This window comes from Geotrypetes seraphini, chromosome 6 (assembly GCF_902459505.1).
Source record: "Geotrypetes seraphini chromosome 6, aGeoSer1.1, whole genome shotgun sequence".
Classification (NCBI taxonomy): domain Eukaryota; kingdom Metazoa; phylum Chordata; class Amphibia; order Gymnophiona; family Dermophiidae; genus Geotrypetes; species Geotrypetes seraphini.
In genome coordinates, this window is record NC_047089.1 from 124732933 (window position 1) to 124758207 (window position 25275).

Below are 25275 nucleotides of genomic sequence, written 5' to 3' on the forward strand. Positions count from 1 at the left end.
TAACAGTGGTCTGCATGGAAAAAAATGAGGAGGGGGTCTAGCCATCTTAGTCAGAAACTCCCTAAATCTCAATATATTAGACAAAACATCCACCCCTTACATGGATCTACTAGCCTGCCAACTTTAATGCACCACACTAAAAGGATCCATAACTTGCATGCTCTGCTACATAACACCAGGGAATTGGAACACAGCAAGACCCGAATTTATATACCAAAATTCACTAACGGCAACTTACAAACTAATCCTAGGAGACCTAAACCTCCATCTCGAAGACCAATCTTCAAGACAAGTAGAAAACCTACTGTCATTCCTCGAAGCCTAACATACAAGATTTTAGACCCACAAACCACACATGAGAAAGGTCACCAACTAGACATCGCAGCCTTCATGACCCAAAAGCCCTTACTGCCAGAGATTCAAACATCAAATAGAAAGTGCTCTCGATCCCTCTGGTCAGACCACTACACATACTCTGTCAATATCAACTGGGCCAAAGACAAAACCAAACCAAAACCACAAAGATCAACCTACAACTCACGTAAATGCATCAACCTCTCCGAATTCTGGATTAAAATAGACGCAACAATCTAAGAATGCAACCCCAAGGACTTCATCTCACAATGGTGCAGGCTAACCACAGCTACCCTAGACGAGCTAGCCCCAATACAAACAAAATCCAGAATTAGCAGACAATCAGACAAATGGTTCGATAATGAACTACTCCTACTCAAAAGACAATGCAGACGACTAGAAAGAAACTGGAGAAAGAATAACCAAGAACCCACGAAAACAGCATGGAGAAAACTAAACCAACAATACAAGCTAAAACTAAAAGAAAAAAGAAAGAAACACTACACCAACCTAATAGGCAAAGAAACCCAAGACACAAAAAAACTATTCCAAATACTAAAAGAACTCACATACACCAAACCCTATCTGGCCAATAATGACACCCCTCCCCCCTTGGCCACCCTTTTAGCCGAATATTTTAAAAACAAAATCACAACTGCCAGGACTATCCTCACCGGAACCCCCAACCCACCTAGAAGAGATCACAATGCCTCCCACAGAAAAAGAATCAGCTGTGGCAGACAGAAATTGGTCCCACTTCCCTACTATACAATGGTCCGACCTTAACAAACTCTACAAAAAATACAGCCACGCAGCCTGCGACCTCAACCACTGTCCTCCATACCTATTAAAATCCTACAGTACCAAATTCTGTGCTCTCCTCTTACAATGGATACAAACCATGCTCGCAGATGGCCTTTCCCGCAAGACCTCAGTGAAATCGTTGTCACCCCGATTCTAAAAGACCCTAAAGGAGCAACATATCAACCATCCAACTACAGACCCATAGCCTCAATACCACTCTATGTCAAACTAATGGAAGACTTGTAGCCAAACTCCTCACCAACTACCTAGAAGACCACAACATACTCCACCCTACACAATCTGGTTTCAGAACCAACTACAGCACAGAGACACTACTGGGTTCCCTCATAGACACAGCTAGACAACACCTCAGCACAGGTAGAAAAATGCTGATTATACAACTGGATCTCACTGTAGCATTTGACCTGGTGGACCACAACATCCTACTACAAATACTAGATACAATAGGAATCACAGACAAGGTACACACATAGTTTTCAAGGATTCCTACAATCTAGAACTTACAGAATAAAGTTGAACAAAGAAAATTCAGAACCATGGTCCAACCCCTGCGGTGTACTCCAAGGATCTCCACTATTCCCAACTCTCTTCAATCTCTACATTGCATCCCTCGGCACCTGCCTGGACAATTTAGGCTTAACCACCTATAGCTATGCAGACATCACCATTCTCTTTCCTTTTGACCAACCAACGTCCTCCATGACAGATACACTACATAGGATACTTGAAGCATACATGGATGAAAAATCACAAACTGAAACTGAACCCAGACAAGACAAAATTCATTCTTCTCGAAAATAATAAAACCCCAACCATAACAAATCTAGTAATAAACTCAATCACATACCCCATACAACCCACTCTAAAACTTCTAGGAATGATGATAGACAGATGCTGTACTATGCATCCACAAATTAACAAAACAATACAAAAATCATTCGCGGTCATGAAAAATTTGAGGCAAGTTCAAAAATTCTTCGACAGAACACAATTCCAGCTCTTGGTCCAGTCCCTAGTCCTAGGTCTTCTAGACTACTGCAACATACTCTATCTCCCCTGCCCTGCAACCATGATAAAACAACTACAAACAGTTAAAAACACAGCGCTAAGACTTATCTATTCTCTGAGGAAACATGATCACATCACGGCGGCATACCTCGACTCACACTGGCTCCCAATACAAGCAAGAGTACAATTCAAATTCTACTGTCTACTATTTAAAACCATAAACGGAGACAGCCCAGCCTACTTAAACAACCGCCTAATCAAACTACCTCAACCAGACATAGGAGAACCCACAAACCATTCACGCATCCCCCAATCAGAGATGTCAAATGAAAAAAACTGTACGATGGCCTTCTAGCCACACAAGCAGCAAAACTGGACTACTAACTCTCCCATTTACTGATAACGACCCCGGACTACAAATCGTTCAGAAAAGAAATAAAAACCATGCTATTCAAGAAATCCTTGAAGACAAACTAACACTGCAAGACTCATCCCAATTCTCTGAAGCAACTTGCTCCTCTCTTCAATTCCTCTGGAAATGGCCAGATAACTTCTTTTGTAATCCGCCTTGAACTGCAAGGTATTGGCGGAATAGAAATCACTAATGTAATGTAATTTACAGCCATGAGGACTATTGGGATTGTAGATAGGTGGGTATAGTAGGTTTGGGGAGAGTTTTGGATGGCTTACCATATATTATAAGGGGGTTATGGTGAGATGTACTTCTGGCACCCTTTATGTGAAGTTCACATTCTAAAGGAATGCCTTCTAAGGTGTCCCACAGCTCTGCTGGCATATCTGTGTGGCCAGTCCATTACAATTCTGGCCCCTTCAATGCCAAAATGGTATAGATTTGGACAATTTGAACTTGGACATTTTTGTGTGCATTCTAACCTGCCGAAACAGTGGGGAAAAACAGTGTTCACCACGGCTACGGGGACAAGGCCATTCACTGCCCCATGGAGCAGTGAATCGCCTTGTCCCTGCAGTTAAGGGAGGGAATGTGCGCGGTCACCGATCGCGCTCCCTCCCTCCTTACTGATCGCCTCCGCTGCCACCGCCGATTGCCGCCACCCAGTCCAAACATCTCCCTCCCTCCTTACTGATCGCTGCTGCCCTATCACCACCGCTGCCCCATCCGTGCATCTCCCTTTCTCCCTTGCTGCCCCTTACCTTCGTGGTGGGCGATTTTTAAATTTCCTTCCTACAAGCAGCTGGAGCGTTGAAGTTGCGTGTGGCTGTCATAAAGGTCATCTCTGACGCAACCGGAAGTTGATCAGAGACAACTTTTCCTGCAGCCACATGCAACTTCAATGCTCCGGCTGCTCGTAGGAAGGAAATTTAGAAATCACCTGCCACAAAGGTAAGAGGCATGGAGGGAGAAAAGGAGGAAAGGTGGGGTGGACAGGAACAGACGCTGAAGGGAAATGGGGAAGGTGGGGTGGGGGATGAACAGACACTGAAGGGAACTGGGGAAGGTGGGGTGGAGAGGAACAGACGCTGAAGGGAAATGGGGAAGAGAGAGTGGGGAGAAGATGCTGAAGGAAACTGGGGAAGGGAGAGAGGGTAGGAAGGTGGGGTGGAGAGCAACAGATGAGAAGCTGAGGAGGATGGATGCGCAGGTAGTCTTCTCCTTGATTCTCCCAGTGAAGGGCAAGGGCAGAGCCAGAGAGGATCGAATACGGAGGGCGAACGACTGGCTGCGAGGATGGTGCAAGGAGATGAGCTTCGGGTTTCTGCACCATGGAGAAGCACTGCAAGGGCTACAGGGACATGACGGGCTACACCTGACCAGAAGAGGGAAGAATGTCCTTGGACACCGTCTAGCCCGCCTTCTCCACAGGGCTTTAAACTAGGTAAGTCGGGGGAGGGTACAGGCATAAACAACATACCTGGCGAACTAAACTGCCAATACTTTTTTGAGGCTGAGGTAAGTAGTCACCAAAATTCTGGGTCGGGGGTGAGTGCACACACTTTCAAGTCGGGAGTAGGGTCACATCATATTTATGGGTCACATTGTAATTCTGGGTCTAAGGGGAGTACACACTGTAGTTCTGGGTATATGGGGAATACACATTGTAGTTCTGGGCCTAAGGAAAGCACAAATAACGCAAACAATGCTAAAGGTGTTCAAATAGCTCAAGCAGAAATATCCCCATTGAGACGTAACAAAAATACAACATGGAGGGCTATGTACGTCAACGCACACAGTTTAGGAAACAAGATCCTGGAATTGGAAACAGAAATAAGGAATGCCGACCTGGATGTGGTGGCGATATCCGAGACCTGGCTCACAGACTCCCACGGGTGGGATATGGTCATATCGGGTTACAACTTGCTTTGCCGGGACAGGGAGGGCAGAATGGGAGGAGGTGTAGCATTATATACTAAAGATGACATTAAGGTCACGAGAATCACAGATGTCCAGTATACTGGGGAATCCCTTTGGGTTAATTTGGCCAGAGGGAAAGACAAATGCTTGTATCTTGGCATAATTTACAGACCCCCAAGACAACAGGATGACCTGGATATGGAAATAATCGGAGATATAGAAAATATCACCTTGCGTGGGGACACAGTATTGCTAGGTGACTTCAACATGCCTGATGTGGATTGGGTTACACTTACCTCTGCTTCCGGCAGCAGCAGGAGGCTATTAAACACTATGAAGGGAGCAAGACTCAGGCAACTGGTGTTGGAACCAACAAGGGATCAGGCAATACTGGACCTGATACTTACCAATGGAGAAAGTGTCACAGAGGTCTCGATGGGCGACACATTGGCCTCCAGTGACCACAACATGGTATGGTTCAATCTCAGGAAAGGTTTCACTAAATCTACCACACTGACCAAGGTCCTCAAATTCAAGGACACAAATTTCAAAGAAATGGGAGACTTCGTTCACCAGGCGCTACAAAGCCAAGCAGAAACTGATAATGTGGAAGAAATGTGGTCGACTTTGAAAGCCACCATACAAGAAGCAACAAACCGCTATGTTAAATCAGTAAGTAAACGGCGAAGGAACAATAAGCCACAGTGGTTTACTGCGGAGATCTCAGACCTCATCAAAGAGAAGAAAAAAGCATTCATCTCTTACAAAAAATCAGGGAAGCAGGACTCTAGAGCAGACTACCTGACCAAATCAAAAGCCGTCAAAACAGCAGTCAGAGAGGCTAAATTCCAAATGGAAGAGTCTCTGGCAAAGAACATCCAGAAGGGAGATAAATCCTTCTTCAGGTATATCAGTGACAGAAGAAAAAACTCAGGTGGGATTGTAAGTCTTAGTAATCCAGACGGAGACTATGTGGATAAGGATTCGGAAAAAGCCCAACTATTAAATGAATACTTCTGCTCAGTCTTCACCCGAGAAGCGCCGGGGCTTGGCCCTCAGCTACAGACAAGGGTTGGCTCAGTTGACCCTTTTAGTAACTTTGAGTTTACGCCCAGCAGTGTCTACGGTGAGCTGTCAAAGCTCAAGGTTAACAAAGCAATGGGGCCGGACAACCTGCACCCCAGGGTGCTTAGGGAACTGAGTGATGTCTTGGCGGAGCCACTGTCTGCGCTCTTCAACCTCTCCCTTAGTACAGGCAGCGTCCCGTTGGACTGGAGGATGGCTAACGTCATTCCACTCCACAAGAAAGGCTCAAAGATGGAGACAGAAAACTACAGACCAGTGAGTCTAACATCGATAGTGAGCAAACTAATGGAAACTCTAATCAAACACCAATTGGATAAAATCCTGGATGAAAAGAATCTACGGGATCCCCGACAACATGGATTTACTAAGGGGAGATCATGCCAATCCAACCTGATCAGCTTCTTTGATTGGGTGATGGAGAAGCTGGATATTGGGGAGTCCCTAGACATCGTGTACCTGGAATTTAGCAAAGCATTCGATAGCGTACCACACCGCAGGTTGCTGGGCAAGATGAGTTCTATAGGATTAGGTGACACATTGACGCAATGGGTTGGGAACTGGCTTGGAGGTAGGCTTCAAAGGGTGGTGGTGAATGGCACCCCCTCCGAAATGACGGAGGTGATCAGTGGAGTGCCACAGGGCTCAGTCTTGGGCCCAATCCTATTCAACATCTTTATAAGGGACTTGGCAGAAGGGCTTCGAGGTAAAATAACATTATTCGCCGATGACGCCAAACTAAGTAATGTAGTGGGCAAATGCACAACAGACGAAGATTCAATGCCCGACAACATGATGCACGACCTACTCCTGCTGGAGCGCTGGTCTAGGACATGGCAACTCAACTTCAATGCCAAAAAATGCAAAATTATGCACCTGGGCAGCCAAAATCCATGCAAGTTTTATACCCTTAATGGCGAGATCCTAGCAAAAACGGTAGCAGAACGAGACTTGGGGGTAATCGTCAGTGAGGACATGAAGTCTGCCAATCAAGTGGAGCAGGCTTCATCCAAGGCAAGACAAATAATGGGTTGCATACGAAGGGGTTTCGTCAGCCGTAAGGAGGAAGTCATTATGCCATTGTATAGATCCATGGTGAGGCCCCACCTGGAATACTTTGTGCAATTTTGGAGGCCACATTATCGCAAGGATGTGCTGAGACTGGAGTCGGTGCAGAGAATGGCCACCAGGATGGTCTCGGGACTCAAGGATCTTCCATATGAAGAACGGCTTGACAAATTACAGCTATACTCGCTCGAGGAGCGCAGAGAGAGGGGAGACATGATCGAGACGTTCAAGTATCTTACGGGCCGCATCGAGGCGGAGGAAGATATCTTCTTTTTCAAGGGTCCCACGACAACAAGAGGGCATCCGTGGAAAATCAGGGGCGGGAAACTGCGAGGTGACACCAGGAAATTCTTTTTCACTGAAAGAGTGGTTGATCGCTGGAACAGTCTTCCACTACAGGTGATTGAGGCCAGCAGCGTGCCTGATTTTAAGGCCAAATGGGATAGACACGTGGGATCTATTCACAGAGAAAGGTAGGGGAGGGTCATTAGGGTGGGCAGACTAGATGGGCCGTGGCCCTTATCTGCCGTCTATTTCTATGTTTCTATGTTGAAAGGAAATGGGAAAGAGAGAGTGGGGAGAAGGCGCTTAAGGGAAATGGGGACTAGAGAGTGGGGAGAAGACGCTGGAAGGGAAGAAGACAGAAATGCCAGACTATAGAGGGAGCGGAGGTAAGAAGAGGGAGAGAAAGATAGAAGGGAGAGGCACAGCAACAGAGCAAATGGAAGATGCAGAGAGAAGGCAGACAGTGGATGAAAGGAATTGAATGAGGAGAAGATGAGGAAAGCAGAAACCAGACAACAAAGGTTGAAAAAAAAAATTATATTTATTTTCTTTTTTTGCTTTAGGAAAAAGTAGTATATTAGTTATGTTGATAAAAATTTATAAACAAAGCCCTGCCAGCTGAACATCTCTTTCTCTAGTTCAGCAGCCAGAACTTTGATTTATAAGGAAGGAATAAGCTAAATATTGCAGTACTGAGGCTTGTATGGATGCTGTGGGGACAGTAGTCGTGGGGACGGGGAGGGGACAGTAGTCATGGGGACACGGGTGGGGACAGTGGTCGCGGGGACGGGGTGGTGAAAAGGACAAATTTTTTCTCCATGTCATTCTCTAGGTTGAATGTCCTGACAGCCAAGATATCCAAATAGGTGATTTTTGAAAAAAGTATTTGGATGTCTAGCGGTTCAAAAATAGATGTTTTGGGCATTTTAATTTTGGATGAACTTTTCAGCATGAAATGTTCCTCTGCATGTTTCAAATGACCCTTTTAAAAGGTTTTGTTTAACAATAAGCTGACACACTTTTTAGGGCAAAGATATTAGTTCAGAAAAAGCATTTTAGTTCAATAAAAACACTTGTACTTTGGGAAAAAAGCAGCCCATCTGCAAAGCCCACTCTATTTCGCACTAGTCCCACCACTCACAATTACTCCACAACCCACATACTCCCACTTAGTTTTACACTTACTCCATTGCCCACAAATAGTCCCCTCCATTCTCCACTCCATATCCTATTCCATACTTACTCCACTCTCCACCATGCTTCTCTCAATACTTCATATGGCTCAGCTGATCGGTGGAAAAATCCCCTTGCCACGATAAGCTGAGTGGCTGCAGCAGGGTCCCCACAATATTGGCAGGAAGGATGCCCACTCCCTCCTGCTGGAACCCCTGAACCCCTCCCCATGAAGTCCACTGGCAGGAGGGATGCCTTCTGCTGGAACCTTCCCCAAGAAGTCCCCCAGTAGGAGGGATGCCCACTCCCTCCTGCTAACCCCCCCACCCCCAAACACTTCCACCAAGCCTCTAGACCCCTCGCCCTAAGCTCCCCTGCCACCCCCACCTCCCTACCTTTACAGGAGAAAGTCCAGCCAGAGGGATGCTTACTCCCTCTGGTTGGCAGGCCTGCATCTTGAAAATGTCAGACTTCGGGTGAAACATGTTGGCACAATAGTCCCTGAAAGCTAGACCACAATATAAGCTAAGTACTTTAACATCTTTCTTACATTTAAGCAGTGAAAGTTAAACACTTTAAGATTAAATAAATAAGACCCGGTGAGGAATTAGTACGTAAAGCCCGATATAGTGAAACTATTGAGTATCGAGGTGGTATATCTGAGGGTCTTCCATTATTAAATTTCTTTGCAAGTGAATGATTATGGTGGGTGATTTATATTGATTCACCCTCCAATTTGAGAGATATATATAGACTTAAGACTTTGGCACAGATGCCTAAGGACCCTCCCATAGGAGAGGCTTTAGGCACCTGGGCCAATCAGGGCCTTAGGTCTCCTTCCCAGTGCATCTTAGGATGCAATGAACGTGGCCTAAGACTCCAATTGGCCCTTTTATCATTATTATTCTTGAAGGGGGTTCTGATGAGGGTTAATATAGCAGACCCTCAATATTTGCAGGGGTTAGGTGCAGAGCCGGCCCGGAGCCGGCCTATGAATAAGTTTTTGGGCCGGCTCTGACCCACCCCTCAACTCCTTCCTGCCTCCCTCCTGTGTCCCCGACCTTACCTGGTGGTCTAGCGGTGATGTGGGGCAGGAGTGATCTTCCTAAGCTCCTGCCCCATGCAGAGCCGTCATCAAAATGGCTGCCATGAGTTCCCGTTGTAGTCTCAAGACTGAATTTGCGAATGGGGAAACCGTGAATCGGGAGGGGGAGCTGTATCACAGTAACACGTCACTTAGAGCTACTGTTAAATTGGGTTATTTTTCCACAAGATCCCATTTTATGTAAGGAGACCCCCCCATGGTAAAATAACCTGACTTAACAGAAGCCCACATTGATAACTTACCTACTTAGACTTAAAGGGCCTGATTCTGAAAATGGCATCCCAATTATAGGCAGTGGTAAGCATCCTACTGCTGCCTAACTAACCAATTGGGATGCACTTTTTAAAAAAAAAAAATCTACATGGCTTATTCTGGAAGTGGCCTAAGGTATCTGTAGGTATAGGTCAGACACCTTAAATGTAGGCCTGTAAAATGCCAGCCTACATTTAAGGCGTCTGTTCAAAAAATAGATGGGATTCTGGATGAGGCGCCTACAGGTGATTGACATACAGAAGACACCTGTTTTGCAAGCACCTACTATGGCAGGTGCTGTTTACAGAGCAGGCCCAAAATGTATGGGATAACTGAAGTGGGATTTCAAAAGCTTTTTATAATAAAATGTTTTCAGCAATGAAATAGAATTCTTAGTTATATAAACAGTAATTTTATCTGCTTTAATTGTCAAATACTTTCACAGAAAGAATTGTGAGACTTTCTGCTTTAAAGATGTGGGTTTTTTCTCTCAACAGGCACAAGCATATTTACTGTGTATGAAGCAGCATCTCAAGAAGGTTGGGTTTTCCTTATGTATAGAGCAATTGACAGTTTTCCTCGGTGGCGCTCCTATTTCTATTTTATCACACTAATCTTCTTTCTTGCATGGCTTGTTAAGGTATTATTCCGTTTTTTTTTTCCAAAGCCATTAAAAATACAAATAATTTTGAGCAATTATTTTTTTGTCTTTCTAGTCTTATCTATAGATATTTTTATTTTCCTTTAGAATGTGTTCATTGCAGTTATTATTGAGACATTTGCTGAAATAAGAGTACAGTTCCAGCAGATGTGGGGGTCCAGAAGCAGTACTACATCAACAGCAACTACACAGGTAAAATGCTTTTTGACTCTTACTGTAAGCCTTTGAAAATACTGGAGATAGAAAAGGTGCATGATTTTTTGTGACTATCTTCCTATCATAAAAGTATCTTGGGTCAAATTTAGGAGCCCTTTTACTAAAGCACGCTAGCCAATTTAGCGTGTGCTAAATGTGAAGGCGTCCATAGAATATAATGGGCGCTTTAGCATTTAGCGTGTGCTAAATCGGCTAGCGCGCTTTAGTAAAAGACCCCCTTAGTTTTAACTCAGAATTCACTCAGGTGACCAATCCTGGTTGTTTAGAATTACCAGAAAGCCCCCTTACCGCCTCGAAGTACTTTGGCTTTGGCGGTATATAAACAATAAATTATTATTATTATTGTTAATTTCCAGATGTTGGAGGCAGTGGCATACCAAGGGTGGGGCAGTGGGGGCAGTATACCCTGGATGCAGCCAGTAAGGGGATGCAGGGAGGAGCTGTGGGGCTGTGGTCTGGAGTGCGTGGCCATCAACTCTGTCAGTTCTTGCCCCCTCTGATGCCAACTTCCTGTTCCAGGGTAGGGAACTGGCAGAGCCAACAGCTATATCTACGAGACTGCGGTCCTGTGACTGCTGCACGTACCCCCACCGCTGGTTGGAGGTGGTGATACTCAAGCCTTTTTGTTTGATCTGTGTAAAAGAATACATTCTTTGGCACTTTTCCAAACTTTTTTTTACCTTCAGCTACTAACTTTGACAATAAGAGATTCCACTACTTATTTATGCATAGACAAAAAAGATGCTTTCATAAATTGGTTTTAAAACTGTTCTGGGTTAGTTTCACAAGATTAAGGCCTTTAGTGATATTCAAAATAGTATACGATGAGTTATTCCTTATGGAAAGAACTTTAGAAAATATACAATCTCATTTCATTACATTGAAAAGCAATATTAACTCTGCAAAATTTCTAGGTTATAATTGAGCAGTAAATTCTACCACAATGGTACGCAGCTTGAGTCCTACTGTTAGGAGGATATTTAGTTGTAGTATCACTGCAATATGTACTAGGAAGTCAGTTTCAGCTCAAACATAAGGAAAACCTTTTAAGGCTTCTGTGCTTAGATGATAGATGGAGGCTAAAGAAGGTCTATACCTCCTTGAATATATATATTTTTAATGTTTTGATATGTCAGTGCATCAGATTTACCTGCATTAAAAATTGCTAGGAGCAGTGTGGTGGTTAGTGCAGCAGCCTGGGAAACTGGGTTCAAATCCCACTAGTTCCTTGTGACTCTGAGCAAGTCACTTAATCTTCCATTGCCCCAGGTATAAAATAAGTACCTGTATATAATATGTAAACCACTTTGATTGTAACCACAGAAAGGCAGTATACCAAGTCCTTTTCTATACAATTTTGTTTTGATTAACATAGCAACTCCGTTGTTATCCAAAATTTTTTTACATACTCTTTTTTTAAATTATTATTGTTATTTAAGCCTGTGTATTGGAAAAAAAAGTAGCAAATGCTATTCCCATTTTTTATAACTTGTTGGCTGTCATACAGAGTTTAATAAAATCAGGCACCCTATATGCAGATATCCTATCAGTTCTTTTGCAGCAGGAATCCAAATGTTTACTTGCTGTATCTTGAGGGTCAGCTTTATTTTTTTGTCCAAGACAATGTGACAGCATATTTGGCGTTTTAGACAAAGATATGCAGTCCATATGGATTTTGTTGTTGTTGTTTCACTTGAATTAATATGGCTTTGATTTGATTGTTATATTCCTAGAATGTCCATAGTACTGGACTGTCTTCTGAGAACATGAAAGTTGGTGAATGAATTTGACAATGAAGATTTAAACAGTAGCCCTGATTTGCGATATTGAGCCTATACAGAATTGGTAGACTTTAATGAGTTTGTTATATGAATTATTTTTATTTATTTATTTAAAACAAAATTTTATATTCCTCTCATTCCACTGTTCATGGCAGATTACAATAAAATATACACAATTAAGAACAACAACATACGAGTACATAAAACAAGATGAGAGCTTTATCCAGACTTCACAACCAGGGTCCTTCCAGGCTAAATTAAAGAACATTTGAACATAAGATTTGCTGCTGCTGGGTCAGACCAGTGGTCCATTGTGTCCCTTAGGTCAAAGACCAGTGCCCTATTTGAGTCTAGCCTTACCTGCATATGTTCTGTTCTAGTAGGAACTTATCCAACCTTGTCTTGAATCCCTGAAGGATGCTTTCCCCTATAACAGCCTCTGGAAGAGCATTCCAGATTTCTACCACTCTCTGGGTGAAGAAGAACTTCCTTACATTTGTACGTTTGTGCAGTTATTCTTGTACAGTCTCTCTGGAGGTTGAACTCGTTGGTTCTTGAATGTCTGATAGCTTCTGCTGCAAGGTTACTAAAACTTGTTCCCTCACCTTTGGGCTACCTACCCGGGAGCTTCCTGTCGTGCTCAGTTTTGATCCTGCAGCTTCTCTGCATGGTTGAAATCAGTCTATTCTGCTCGTGATTTGTTTTCAGTTCCTAGTCTATTTGATTTATTTTGCGGGTTTGCCCACGTGCTGTGGATCAACTCTGTGGGAGTGATCCTTCGGCGGGAGATCACAGACATTTTAAATTTTGTATGCTTCTGGAGGGTGCTTTGTAAGCTTAACCTACAGTAAGCCCTCTGGACAGCCTGCAGATTGGATTGGGTCTCCGGGATGGGAATCCATCTCTCCCCTGGTTCGTCCACAAAGGCTGCTGCGGTTCCGTGGAGGTACGCCAGGATTGGAACCACGCCGCGTGTCTTCCCTGATTTCCCTGAGGGGTCCTTGTGGTCGTGATCTGAGGTGACAGGGAAGGTGAGGCACTCAGAAGACCTGAAAAATCCAGTTTAATCAGCTCCTGAGGTACTTATCTCATTGCATGTATTGTGTATTGCAGGCTGCCATAGACTTTCATTGCAGCAAATGTCTCTGTGGTGTCTGTGAGTCATAGATTTTGGGGGGGGTGCTCAAATTGGGGTTTCCCTGCATGCCCTGATCCCCCCCACCTGTAAAATCCTAAAATCGCCATTTTTTTGCGTTTTTAAGGGCCGTTTTCAGTCAAAATAGTCTCCCGCGGCGGCCATCTTGGATTTTCTTTAGTTTTTAAAACTATATTTTTTGGACTTAGAAGCTTCGTTTTTGCTCCAAACTTCATAGATGGCCACCTCAGGACAGGATGGCATGGATTCATGCCGAAAATGTGGCAGATGCCTGATGGATTCTCAACCGTGTATCATGTGTGCCGTGGCCTTTGAGGGGTGTAAACCGTGTGTGGATCCTACACTATCCTCCGGGGAGGCCCTGCTTTCCTCAGATTCCGCCAGAGACGCGATTCCAGCGGCAGGGATGCCAAATTTGGGCGAGGAGGGTGCTTCTGTGAAACGCAAGCGCAGTTCCGGGGAAAAGTCTTCAAAACATTCCAAATCTGAGTCTCACAGATTGGCTCTGGCCCCCGGAGACTATTTTCTGCCATTATTTGTGGATATGATGTATCAGGCTTTCATGAGAAAACGGGCTATGCTTGTGTCTCCCTCTCAGACTCCGGTGCGGCTGTCTGTGCAGCCTTTGGATTCCAGCATGTCAGTCTGATCCTTTGCTGGTCCACCTGAAATCCAGCGGCAACTTCCCACTATTGCCTCAGTGCCTGTGTCAATTTCTATGCCGTTGATGTTGCACAGCTCTTCGGGGATTCCCAGAACACCGATTTCCATGATCTGGGAGAGGATCAGACGGTACGCAGGCTTTTTAAGTCCAGTCACCTTCCTGATCTTATCTCTGAATCCCTGCGGACATTGAAACTTGATTCAGACTCAGCAGTTCAGGCAGAGTGTTTTGTTATGAGTTCTAAGCCTCCGCTTTCCGCAGTATTTCCGGTATTGTTGCAATTTGATCTGTCAGCTGCGTTTGATCTAATCTAATACTTGGCTTTATATATTGAATCTTCATTCTAAGAAAGCTCGACCCGGTTTACAATAGTTAACTTAAAAAAGTATAAACCATAAAAGAAAAATTTCGAAAATAATTAATTTCCAAAATGTTTAGTGAATAAAATAGTTTTCAAAAGCTTATGAAAAAATAGAAGAGAACCAGTTTTTCTTATAAGGAGCGGAAGATCATTCCAAAGTTGAGAAAACTTAAAAATCAAAGATTGGCCAAAAATCTTAACTCCTCTAATCCCTTTTCTGGAAGGGAGAGATAATTTATATTGTTATTTGCCCCTTGCAAAAGAGAATCTGTAAAGATTCCAGGATAAAGGAACTAGATGAGTGAAGATACCATAAAAAATTTTAAAATAACACAATCACATTTAAACTGATTCGTATGTTATCAGATATTAGTTTAAACCAAATTGAACTGAATTGGTTTAGTAAATTCCTCTCATCGCGATCTTATGAGGTATATTTGGAGGGTGAGACTTCCTTTCCTTAGAAATCCAGCTGTGAGGTGCCACAGGGCTCTCTGCTATCACCAATCTTGTTTAATGTATATATGACTTCTCTGAAAATTTTTAGCCTTTCATCAGCAGAGACTATAGGCTCCTTTTATCAAGTCACGCTAGCGGTTTAACGTGCATAATAGCGCGCGTTAAACTGCCGGCCGCGCTAGCTGCTACCGCCTCCTCTTGAGCAGGTGGTAGTTTTTGGCCAGTGCGGGGGTTAGCACGTGATGAAAAGTCACGTGCGTTAACCTCGCTAGCGCGGCTTGATAAAAGGAGCCCCATATATACCTATGCAGACGATATTTTCATTTTATTAGAAGTTGATCCTGCGGGGGGGGGGGGGGGTCGTGGCTTGGAAACGAAGGAGAATGGTCGGGTGACTGAACTGCTCTGTGAAAAAGGCTCAAATAAATAAAATATAGCTACAGAAAAACAGTTGAAATTCATTAAAAAGACGAGGATCAGCAGCATAATGGTATCGGGTAAGCTGATAAAAGCTAACTCAGCGGGAGGACGTAATAAAAGATCAAAAATGGAGCCGATAGCCCCCTCTAAAGTTCCGATGCCAACGGATGAGGCAGAAGATATTGACATTGTTAAGGAACTGCGGCAGATAAAGGAAATAGTTTTACAAAGTGCAAAGAATATCCAGGAAGTTAAAGAAGAGCTGGCAGGGCTTAAATTAAGTTTGAAGGTGGTAGATGTTAAAGTGGAGCAATTAGATAAGAGAGTGGAAAAAACAGAAAAGGAAATAGCTCAGTGCAAGAGAGACTGTAAAGAAATAGAAATATTAAAGAGGGATCTTGAGGATGTTTCCAATCGCGAAAGAAGAAATAATTTAAGGCTGATTGGGGTCCTGGAAGGGGTAGAAAAAAATAATCCCATTGCCTTTCTTGAGCAGTTTCTGCTGAAAATTCTACCTCTGACAGTTAAATTTCCTCTGGAGATAGAAAGGGCGCACAGGGTCCCGACTAAAAGATTTGATAATCAAAAGGGACCGCGTCCTTTAATTTGTAAGCTGCTCCGCTATCAGCATGTGGAGGAAATTATAAGACTGGCAAAAGAAAATAAGAACATGAAGTGTCAGGATTCAAAAATATATATAGTGCCAGATTTTGCAAAAGCAACAGCTCAAAAAAGGAAAAAATTGCTTGAATTGAGACCGCAGCTTAGAGCGATTGGAGCAAGGTACGGTCTAATGTACCCAGCTATTATGAGGGTCACTTTTGCAAATAAAACTTCAAACTTTGATGATCCTTTGAAATTAAAAGAATTCTTAGAGCAATGTGAACAGCCTATGAATACATAAACTGAGACTAGAATTTAACAGAAGGATTGGAGTAAGAAATACTTTGATTCTGAGATGTTTTTGGGTTTTTTTTTCCTCTCTTCATTTGATTTTTTATTTGTTTTGGTTGGTTTCTGATATAGAATATTTTGTGGAGAATTGGACTTTGGGAATTACAGTTAAAAATGGAACAGATTTGAATTGCTGATGGAACTGAATGGAAGGATGTGGATGCAAGGATTCTATGATTACATAAGAACATAAGCAGTGCCTCTGCCGGGTCAGACCAGAGGTCCATCCCGCCCAGCAGTCTGCCCCCGCGGCGGCCCAACAGGTCATGACCTGCCTTAATCACCAGAAGGGGCCCCCTTGCCCCCTAGGTTTCTCATCGAAGTCCTATCTTCCCATCAATGTCCTAACCCTCCGGCCTTGCACCTGCACGACCTGGTGAGCTGTCTATACTTATGCAACACCCCAGCACCTCCCTCAGTACCCCACGATCCCCTTTTCCCTCAGGAATCTGTCCAATCCCTGTTTGAATCCCTGTACTGTACTCTGCCGGATCACTTCCTCCGGGAGCGCATTCCATTTGTCCACGACCCTTTGGGTGAAGAAAAACTTCCTTGCATTTGATTTGAACCTATCTCCCTTCAGTTTCTCTGAGTGCCCCCTCGTACCTGTCCACCCTCATTCCACATGCTATGAATCTCAGGGATATTAATGTGAATGAACATTCTGATGTCTCTGATTGAGGTGGATATTAAAAGTTAAATATAAACTAAGAGTGACTGGCTCTAATTGTTGAAATTAGGCTCCCTACAGAAGTTAGGGCAGTTTTAAGTAACATTTCCAGCCCTTTATCTGATATTGATGTTCCAGGCAATAAGCAGCAATTTATAGGATCCTGCTACAGACTCTTTTTGAAGTGCTGGAATATACTGATGTCAGCTTTATAACATTCTTGACACTTTAGAATTGAATGTAGTCTAGCTGAGGTCAAAGAGCACTTTATGTTAAATGGAAACACTAATGGTTTCAAAGATTAAGGAAAGGGCGGTAGATGATTGAGATTTCCTTAAGTGCACAGGACACTTTACAGGAAAAGAAGTGGTTTAAACAGAAAAAGAATTGTATTGGATGTTTACTTGGACTGCGCTAAAAAAGGAAAATAATTTGGAAATATGAAGGGGACAGAAGCCTGATTGCAGATAAATCCAAATTCTAAAGAGAGTATAAACTTATTCTAAAAGAATGCAAGTTGTTTGGAAAAAGAAGTGACTTGGAAGAAGTGAAAGAAAGATCAAGGAAAGTATGAGATGTAAAGGATAAAGCAGTATCTGAACAGGATTTAAGAATAATTTCACTATGAATTGACTGTAAAGCAAAGAATATCAGACTTCTTTTGGATTGAATCTTCGGTGTGTGAATGACTCTGTAGAAGCATAGATGACAATTTAAATATAATGGAACTGGAAAGTGTGGTTGGATTTATTCAGACTTTTATATGACTATAATATATTAAAAGGACTGAAACTGTTTAGGGATTTTATGAAAAAAGGGAATGAACGCTAAAAATGGATGCATAATGGTGATGAATTAGTTAAAACAAGCAGCTGATATAAGGACATGAAGAATTGAAGAGATGGGGAGAAGCTGAATATGCTTGGAGAGTTTTTCTACACAAAGCGGAAGATGGATGAAATTGTTTATTTATGATATATAATGATATATTTTAATATCACTTTAATGTTTAAGGTTAAGAAGGTGATTTTAGATTAATTAAAGGGGGTATGCAATTAGAAAATTGAATAATTTATTAACATGTAATTGTTTTCACAGGAATACAATATAATATTGATTTATTTATTTGTAGTAAATTCAATTTAATATTAAAAGATATTGGTATAAGAAAATGTATTTGTTGGGCATGTGAGGGAAAGATTCTGAATTTATAGGTGTTTTATAATTTAAGGGTAGGTGGGAAAGGGAGAAAGGGAAAGGAAGAGAAAACAGAGGGGAAAAGGAGGGAGGGGAGTGAGGGTGGAAGAAGAAAAGGGAATGGAGGAAAAAAGGGGGAATAAGGGGGGAAAAAAAGGGGAAGGAGGGGAAAAAAAAAAGGAAATTTGAACTTAATAGATTATTTGAATGATATTATATTATATAATGTAGCTTATTAGGAGTGATAAATGATGTATATGGCAGAGCCTGAAGGGAGCTTTATGTCACCTGATTATATATGAGCGTTTCCAAGTTTGCATTATTAATTGGGGGGGGAGGGGAGGGAGTAGGGAGGGGAATGGGAGGAAGAGATGTTGGTATAGTATTTATTAAAGATTTTGTGAATTGGGGGAAATATGTTGATAGAGAGATAGGGAGGTGTTGGGGGGAGGGGGACCGAGATAATTTAAAGTATGGATATAAGGAAAAGGAGTATAATATGATATTGAAGTGGAGATTCTTAGATATTAAATTTTTATTTGTGTAATGACTTTCAAAATATTCTCTTTAAATGTTAATGGCCTGAATCACCCGGTAAAAAGGAAAAAGGTACTGTCATATATCAAACAACAGAATATAGATATATGTTTTCTGCAGGAGACACATTTGTCTGGGATAGAGTCTATGAAGCTGTCAGATAATTGGATAAAACAATGTTTATTTGCACCAGCGATAAAAAAGAAGGCAGGAGTAGCAATATTGATAAACAAAAAATGTCCAGCAACGTTTAATATGATTAAGGCAGATCCTCTAGGAAGGTGGGTACTTGTTGACATGAGCATTGGCAATAATACAATGGCGTTGTTAAATGTATATGCCCCTAATTCGAATCAAAGTGAATTCTTTAAATCTCTACAACAATTAATTTTATCACTGGCTACTACTAATTTAGTGGTGGCTGGGGACTTCAATGCTGTTATAGATCCAATAATGGATAAAAAACCAAGTAGAATTATGAAATCAATGGGGTTAGATAATTTGATACAATCATGTAATTTAAAAGATATATGGCGTATTCTTCATTTTAATGATCGGGAATTTACATTTTGTTCACATGTTCATCAATCATGTTCAAGAATTGATTATATTTTTGTTTCAAATCAGATAGTACAGAAAGTTGTAAAAGCTGACATAGAACCAATAATAATATCTGATCATGGTGGTGTGTGGATAGAAGTTAATTTAGTAGATCAAGATAATTCTAAACCGGTATGGAGGTTTGATAATGCATTGCTTGCTGATTCTAAATTTTGCACAGAATTTCAGACTAAAATTGATGAATATTTTTTACTTAATGATTTAGAGGAAATGTCGGTTAAAATTTTATGGGATGCTTTCAAGGCAACGATGAGAGGACAGATTATATCATATTCTGCATATAAAAAGAAACAGTTAACCGTGCCAAGCTCCACAACTATGGAGATGGTGCGGTATACAAACCCAAGGTTTAGTTTAGTTTAGTTAAGAAAACAATTTGTAAGTCTGGAAAAAGAAATAAAAAATTTGGAATTAAAATTAGTTAACAAATGGGAACAGGATACATTTCAAATGTTGTTAAAAAAAATGTGAATATAATGAGATTTCCTCTGGATTAATAAGGAAAGATATTTTTGCTCAGCAAACGTTGTATTATGGTAGTGCAAATAAGGCTGGAAGACTACTGGCAAATTATTTAAAAGAAAAGGAAGGAGAAAATAGGCATAATTAAGGATGAGTTGGGAAATTCTCATTCTCAAATTGGAAATATATTAAAACAATTTTTAAAATATTATAAGTCCCTGTATTCTTCTGAGTCTTATTTAAATAAAGAGAAAGATGGGTTGGATTTTTTGAGTTCAGTTGAAGGTCCTAAGGTTCCTGATCATATTAAAGGAAGTTTAGATAAACCTATATCATTAAAAGAGTTACAAACGGCATTGAAATCCCTTAGAGTTGGGACCGCTCCAGGTGGAGATGGATTTACAGTAGAGTTTTATAAAGAATTTCAAATTTCCCTTTTACCGTATTTATTAAAATTATATCAGGATCAACTGAATAAAGGTTGTATATCAGGCACTATGGCAGAATCTTTAACTATTGTTTTGCCAAAGCCAAATAAAGATCCAAATTGGTTTCAAATTACAGGCCTATATCTTTAATAAATGTAGATGGGAAATTATTAGCTAAGATTTTAGCATTAAGATTGGCTAAAGCTCTTCTGCATATAATAGATATGAATCAAACTGGATTTGTTGCTCAAAGACACTCTTCTAATAATACTAGACTGGCATTTCAGATGTATTATTTAACAAAACAAATTAATGATCCGGCTTTTTCGGTATCACTAGATGCTGAGAAGGCTTTTGATCGTGTTGAATGGAATTTCATGTATCAAGCTATGGAATGGTTTGGTATTGAATCCGGATTTATACAAATGATTCCAGCACTGTATAGCTCCCCAACTGCTCGTTTATATATAAATAATAATTTTTCGGATGCTTTTAAATTGCAGAGGGGAGTTAGAAAGGGTTGTCCATTATCTCCTTTGCTTTTTGATATAGTTCTTGAACCCTTGTTGTTAGCTATTCGACAGGCAAAGGACATACAGGGTATTCCATGTGCTGGAGTGGAGTATAAAGTATCCGCTTATGCAGATGATATTTTGCTTCATTTGAGGAATCCGGAAACAACAATTCCATGTCTACTTGAAGTAATAGATACATTTGGAAAATTCTCAGGATACAAAATAAATTGGACTAAATCAGAGATTTTACCTTTAAATGTGCATTGTACAAAAGGTATACTTGATTCTTTTCCTTTTATTTGGAAAGAGGAAGGAATAAAGTACTTAGGTATTTGGTTGAATAAGACACTCGAAGAGACAATGAGAATAAATGAAAAATTTTTATTACAAAAAGTAACAGAGTTGTGTGAGCAATGGATTCCTTTGCATTTGTCCTGGTGGGGAAGAGTTCAAACTGTTAAAATGATGATTTTGCCTGTAGTTTGCTATCAATTGGGAATGATACCAGTGCTTTTTCAGGGGTCTTTCTATAAAAAGTTAAATAGTATTCTGGTTAAATTTATTTGGCTGGGTAAAATTGCAAGAATGGCTCTAGTGTCTCTACAAAGACCAATTGAGGAGGGTGGGGTAAATTTCCCCAATTTTTATAGGTATCACCAGGCCTATATCATGTGCCAAGGTATGTATTGGGTCCTCCCAGAGCTTTTGGAACAACTACCAGAATGGTTATGGGTGGAGAGATCACTTATATTTCCACTCAGGCTTGATCTTCTGCTTAGTATAAAAATGCCTAGAATACGTAAAGACAATAGAGTATTAATGGATACTTGGAAAACATTAAGACTTATAGACAAATTAACTCCTGATTCTATTTTAAAATCGACACAACAATCTATTTGGGTAAACTCCAAGATACAAATAGGCGAGTTTAAGGTTGTCTGGAAGGATTGGATTAAAGCAGGTATAAGATCCTTAAAGGAAGTAATTGATAATGGTAAGCTGCTTGATTTTTCACAATTGCAACATAAATATGGTCTGAATAAAAAACAAAGTTATAAGTGGTTGCAATTGAAGCAGGCTATTCAGATGGGGTTCCCTGAATGGAAATCTTTAAATGATCATTACAGCTTAGAATTCTTATGTTTCCAGGCAGATTTTCTGGGACACCAGGCTGCAAAGTGGTATAAAATTATATCTAATTATTTGAATAAGAAACCTAAAAATGGATTAAGAGATATTTGGAGCATTGAGATTAAGCATCAGATTAATGCATCTCAATGGCCACGTATTTGGTCTTGGAGAATTAAAGGTACGATGTCGGCATCTATTAGGCAAGCATGGTTCTTCTTGTTGCATAGAGCATTCTGGACCCCTACTAGATTACAAAAATTAGATTGCTCTAAGTCTAATAGATGCTGGCATTGTAAAATTGAAGTTGGAACTTTAGACCATCTTTTATTCTATTGTCCATGTATTCAGGCATTTTGGTTGTCAATCTGGGATCAAGTTAATCTAATGATGGAAAGTCATGTGGCATTGTCCTATGACACGGTGGTTTTTGGAATGTGTATGAGGGCTAAATGCCAAATATCTGCAGCAAATAATAAGTTACTGATGATTCTTACTGGTGTGGGGATCCAGCAAATAACGACTAATTGGAAAGACTGTTCTAGACTGAATTGTAGTTTCTGGTGGAACTCAGTATGTCATATGTACAAGATGGAAAGATTACTTGCAGTACAGAAGGGTTATTTTAAAAGATTTCAGGAGGTATGGAGGCCATTAATTGAATATTATAATGATTAAGGTTTATTCTTTTTCCTTATGGGATAATTTGGAGAAATGTGGGGGGGGGGGGATAGGATATTCTAATTAAATAGCAGTATATTTTAACTGATTAATGCATATAAGAAATATGGTATATATGTATGAACAGAAAAGGAAAGGGGGTAAATATATTGGAAATATATTGCTATGGAATTTTAGGGGATATATGTAATATGATGAGTTATATTTGTTGTGCATTTAATTTATATAATACAATGAACAAAGAGTTTGAGGAAGAAAGGGTGGGGGGAGGGATAGGTTAATGTAAGATTAATTGTAATGTAGATGAGAGATGTCTAGGTATGTATATGTTTGGATAGATAATTTTGTGGATATGGGGAGGGATGGGAGGTGGGTGGGGGGAATTAAAATATGTATAATAACGTTGTTTAAGAATGTCAAGTGAGTTATGTGAATCATTTGTAATAATATTGTACACTTGTTGAAAGAAATAAAATGAATAAAGATTAAAAAAAAAAAAAGAAGTTGATCCTGCTATTAACAACCTGGTCCCTAGTATAGACTGCTGCATTTCTAAACTTCAACTGTGGGCTTTGTCTATTCAAATGAAACTGAACACTGCCAAAACCAAATTGCTTTGGATTGGGCCAAAATTACATTAAAAATAGGTATCACATTACATATAGATTTTTCATCTAGAGTCCTAGATGTCATCTTGGACTCATCACTTACATTTCATGAACAGATAAATTCCTTGACAAAAAAGTGGTTTTTTTTTTTAGTCTGCGCACGTTGAGGAAGGTCAGATCACTATTCCATCAAGAACATTTCTCAGTATTGGTACAATCCACTTTGCTTTCTCAGCTAGATTATTGTAGCTCAGTTTATCTGGGCATTAAGCAGAGCAGTCTAAAACAACTTCAGTTAATACAGAATACTGCAGCTAAGCTCATTTTTGGGAAACAAAAGTATGATCTAATCTAATCTTCTATTTCTGCGTCACTCATACCTAGGTAGGCTCAAGGCGACTTAAAGAGGGACAAGGAAGGAGGAGGGGTGGGAGAAGAGAAGAGGTGAGTAGGAGGGGGTAGGGAGAGGGGTGGAGAGGATACAGGTGATTAAGTGTCAAATAGATGAGTTTTCAGTTTCTTCCAGAATATGATGTGGTTAGGTTCCTTCCTGGTCATTTCAGTAAGGTCATTCCAAGTATTTATGCTTAGAAAGGTGAGCATGGAGTGGAAAATACGTTTGTATTGCAGATTTTTTGTGGAAGGGAGATTTAGAAATATTCTGTTCAGAGTTCTGCAGGAAGTAGACCATGCTTTGGAGAAGAGCTGGATGAGAGTTGCCGTGGAGTTTCCATAAACTATACGGTGAATGATGCATGAAGTTTTGAAGGTTGTTTCTGATGGGATGGGTAGCCAGTGCAGTTGCCTGATGAAGGCTGTAATCGAGTCATATTTTCTCTGGTTGAAGATTAGTCTGACAGTGGTGTTTTGGATGAGTTGCATTTTGTGAATCAGAATGGTATTGATTCCCGTGTAGATGGAATTGCAGTAGTCCAGTTGTGGTAGTATCATCAGTTGTACAACTAAGGCGAAGTGGTGTTGGTGAAAGTATGGTCTGATTAGTCTTAGTTGTCTCAAGATATAGAGGGATTTCTTTTGGAGATTGGAGATTTGTGGTTCCATGGTAAGTGTGGAGTCCAGGATGCAACGTAGGATTTTGGAGGATTCTTCTACAGGTAGGGTCTTGCCCGATCAAACAGTGATGCTTGTTGGTGCCGTCTGTTAGGGTGTGTGGAAGTATAGAACTTTGGTTTTAATTGTGTTTAATTTTAGCTTGTTGGCAGTCACCCAGATTTGGATTCTTTCAATATTATGTGAGACTTTGTTGGTGATGTCTGAGTGATTGTTGGTTATGGGAATAAGGAGAAAGATGTCATTCTCATAGGATAATATGCTTTCATCTTCAAATTTGATGTTACCGAGAGAGCTCATGAAGAGATTGAATAGGATGAGGAGAGTGGGGAGCCCTGTGGCATGCCACAGAAGGCTTTAAAGGGGTTGGAGATCTCTCCGTTCAGTTTTACAATGTATTCCCTGTTTTGTAGGAAATTTGAGAACCATCTTAGCACTGTGTCTGTTATGCCAATTTCTGACAGTTTTGTTAGTAGTAGGTGGTGGTCTACTGAATCAAAGGCTGCTGAGATGTCAAATTGGAGGAGTATTGCTTGACTTCCTGTACTGAGTAGTTGTTTGGTTTTTGTGATCAAGGTGAGGAGGAGAAGTTCTGTGCTGTGCTGTTGACGGAATCCGAATTGGGATGGGTGGAGGCATGAGTGTTGTTCAATGTAGGTTGTGAGCTGTTTGCACACGTGGGTCTCAATGATATTTGTCAGGATGGGTATGCCTACGATGGGTCTATAGTTGAGGCTGAGGAGAGATCTGCCTTTGGTGATTTCGGTATAGGGGGGAGTGCTATTTTACCCATTATTTCTGACAAGTGGCCTTGATTTAGGGTGTTATTTAGGAAGTTGGTAATCCAGCTGGCGATCTGTTCAGGAACGGTAGTGAGGAGATAAGAGGGACAGTTGTCTAGGGGGCTGCAGCGCACGGATAATTTGGATAGTAGGTTTTTTGTGTCAGGGATAGACAGGTTGGAGAATGAAGTCCAGATTTGATCTGCTTTGGTAGGTTCAGTGAGGAGTTGAGATGCGTCGAGAGTGTGTGTCCCGGTGGTGAGAGCTATGGTTATCTCAGACTGAACATTTTTTATCTTGTTGAGAAAGAAGTCTGCTAGTTCCTGAACTGTGATTTTGGTGGGGTGTCCAGTGGATTCTTGTTTCGGTGGGGTTGTGAGTTGTCGCACCAGGAGAAATAGCTTTTTATTGTCCAACA

General features: G+C 41.0%; 1 protein-coding gene across 1 annotated transcript in view; it reads left to right on the top strand.

Moving 5' to 3' along the window:
• NALCN (sodium leak channel, non-selective) overlaps window positions 1-25275 on the top strand; it is a 1129711-nt gene that overhangs the window by 286501 nt on the left and 817935 nt on the right. Inside the window, exons 8-9 of the mRNA XM_033948885.1 lie at window positions 9983-10125; window positions 10234-10338. Of these exons, the coding sequence (XP_033804776.1) occupies window positions 9983-10125; window positions 10234-10338 (248 nt within the window). The remainder of the gene's footprint in view (window positions 1-9982; window positions 10126-10233; window positions 10339-25275) is intronic.